The sequence below is a fragment of the Habropoda laboriosa genome, unplaced genomic scaffold, assembly GCF_001263275.1.
Source record: "Habropoda laboriosa isolate 0110345459 unplaced genomic scaffold, ASM126327v1 scaffold40, whole genome shotgun sequence".
NCBI classification, from domain to species: Eukaryota; Metazoa; Arthropoda; class Insecta; order Hymenoptera; family Apidae; genus Habropoda; species Habropoda laboriosa.
Window position 1 is genome coordinate 3,026,520 of NW_017100231.1, and position 2,615 is coordinate 3,029,134.

General features: G+C 34.7%; 1 protein-coding gene across 1 annotated transcript in view; it reads left to right on the forward strand.

The window, feature by feature from the left end:
• Nucleotides 1-2,615, forward strand: part of LOC108571530 (guanylate cyclase soluble subunit beta-1) — a 56,643-nt gene that overhangs the window by 27,059 nt on the left and 26,969 nt on the right. Inside the window, exon 8 of the mRNA XM_017933591.1 lies at nt 2,041-2,169. Coding sequence (XP_017789080.1) covers nt 2,041-2,169 — 129 coding nt within the window. The remainder of the gene's footprint in view (nt 1-2,040; nt 2,170-2,615) is intronic.

Genomic DNA, 2,615 nt, shown 5'->3' on the forward strand with positions numbered 1-2,615 from the left:
ATCTTAAATTTTAATTTCAAACTAAAACTTGAAAATTTTGGAATTCGTTAGATTTTAAATTTTAATTATAAACTAAAACTTGAAAATTTTGGAATTCGTTAGATTTTAAATTTTAATTATAAACTAAAACTTGAAAATTTTGGAATTCGTTAGATTTTAAATTTTAATTTTGAATTAAATGAAAAATTTGAAATTCGTTAAATTTATGAAAAAATCACGAAAGATTGAAGCTTTCTCCTTTTTTCACTTACCTGAATTTTTACAATTTCTTAATTATACGTGAATGTTCTGTTTCAATGTGAATTGATAGAAATGCTTGTAAAGATAAATCGCGATGGAACGTTGCCGAGTTTCTCATTGAAACGAGCGAAAGAATCGTATTACGAATTCTGCAATAGATCAATGGGAAATTTCTTCTATCTGAAATAATAAATCTAAAAGAGATCCGACGTAATAAAGAGATTGTGCCTTGTACAACCGTCAGATTGGCAGAAAAGTTCTCCTATTCTTTAACTTACCCTTTTGCGGCACTTTAATGGGAACGGAGAACGGTAACGTCCATTGTTATTCGAGAATGTTTCAGTACGAAGTTTAATTGTTTCATAATCGTTAACCTCAAACTTCATTTCCATCTTGCAAATGAAAACTTCTCGAAACTACCCTTATATCTCCTTCGTAATGCGCTTTTATTATGCAGAAATTAAGCATTGTAGAAATTGAAGGGAACAGAAATTGCTCGTAGACCTAACGAACTTATAAAATCAGAGTAACCTGATGAAAAGTAGTGACCTAACCTCGAAACGTTTACTTTGAGGTTATGTCTAATGAAATTATCGACGTTTCTAAATAATTGAGGTATACTCTTCGCCTTGATACTTCTTCAAAAATGATCTTAAACGAATTTCAAAAAATGTATAAAGAATTATTTGTCAAATTTGTCAACCATAGCTATAATATCCTCAAATTTTCAAATTATTATATTAAAATAATTTCCATCGCAAATCACACCTTGGATCATAATTTTATCACCGGAATAACGCAGATATATTCTTCGTCTCGGTATCTCGTCAGAAATGATCTCAAACGACTTTTAAAAAATGCATAAAAAATAATTTCCACGACAAATCGCAATTTAGTTCGTAATTTAATTACCGAGATAATTCAGACACATTCTTCTCTTCCATACCTCTTCAAAAATTGCCTTAAACTAAATTTAAAAAAATGTATAAAGTAGATTATTTAAAAGCTTTGTTAACCACAGCTATAATTTCCTCAAATTTTCAAATTATTATACCAAAATAATCTCCATCACAGATCACAATTTAGTTCATACTTTAATCACCGAAATAACTCAGATATGCATGTTCTAAAAATGACCTAAAACGAATTTCAAAAAAGATACGAAGAAGACTATTTGTAAAATTCTTTACCGCATAAATTACTATACTAAAATAATTTCCGTAAAATATCAAAATTTAAAGTGCAACCACCGTACACCTAAAAAAAAAAAAACCGCCTGAGGACATTCACACCTGCAAAAACGCGCCGAAAAAGAACAATTTCACTCGCAATTTCTCGTCAGCCCAAATCGACGATCCGCGTTTCATTCGCGAAACACGCCGCATTAGTTATCGCGTTATCGTGAACCGCTGGTTGCCCGCCAAACGGTATAATTCCTACAGATTCGTACACGCATAATCACACACACCTTTCGAGCGCGGTTTGTTCCGAACGACGTAACACGCACCCAGTTCCAACTTCATTTGCATCGCGCGTGCAAGTATCGTACGTCCTCCGCTCGTTGACCAATTATCAACGTTCGTTATTATTCTCTGTACGTGGCCGTTGAGAATTCCGCCTGGATACCTTGAGAAATCGGAACGGGACCTACGTAGCTGCAGCTGTATATGCAAATTAGACAGAAAGATGTTTTTGGTTGTTATCCACGTGACGGGTGACATTTGCCGATCCAACCGGAGTGGATACACGTCGCGTACCTTGATATTTCTCGGAATAAATCTGCAGCTTTGTTCCCCGCAGGTCAGACCGCATTTAGAGCTGACGTTCGAGAACATACTATCCCATATAAACACGGTGTACGTGCTTAGAACGAAGAAAGGAGTGATGCAGGTAGACGCTTCCGAGGAGTACTCGTATCTGCGATTGAAAGTTCGTACAATTTTCTCGCTATTTGTCGTTTATATCTTTTTTCTTCTGGATTGATTTAGGTGCGTATATGTGCGTGTCTGAGAGTTGTAAATTTAGTGTGGATCGTTTGTGTTAACCCTTTGCCTTGCGATACTGATTCTTAATCTAGGGTGTGTTTAACCCTAGAACGGTCTTCGGGTCTGTTTTGACCCATCGCCTTCTTATCTTTTTAATTACTTTTGCTGTTATCAAATTTTTCTTCCCTTAACGTTACATCGAAAGTTCATCACCTACGTTCATATTGCATGCTGGCAACAAAAATTGTTGCACCTAAGACCTTCGGGTCAGAAAAGACCCAAAAACCTCAAATGTACAGTCAAACGAAAAATCGCACTAGGGTTAAGATTTCTTAATGCAAGTTGACAAATTAAGGAAAAGAATGTTCTTTTTTCTTTTTTTTTTTTTTT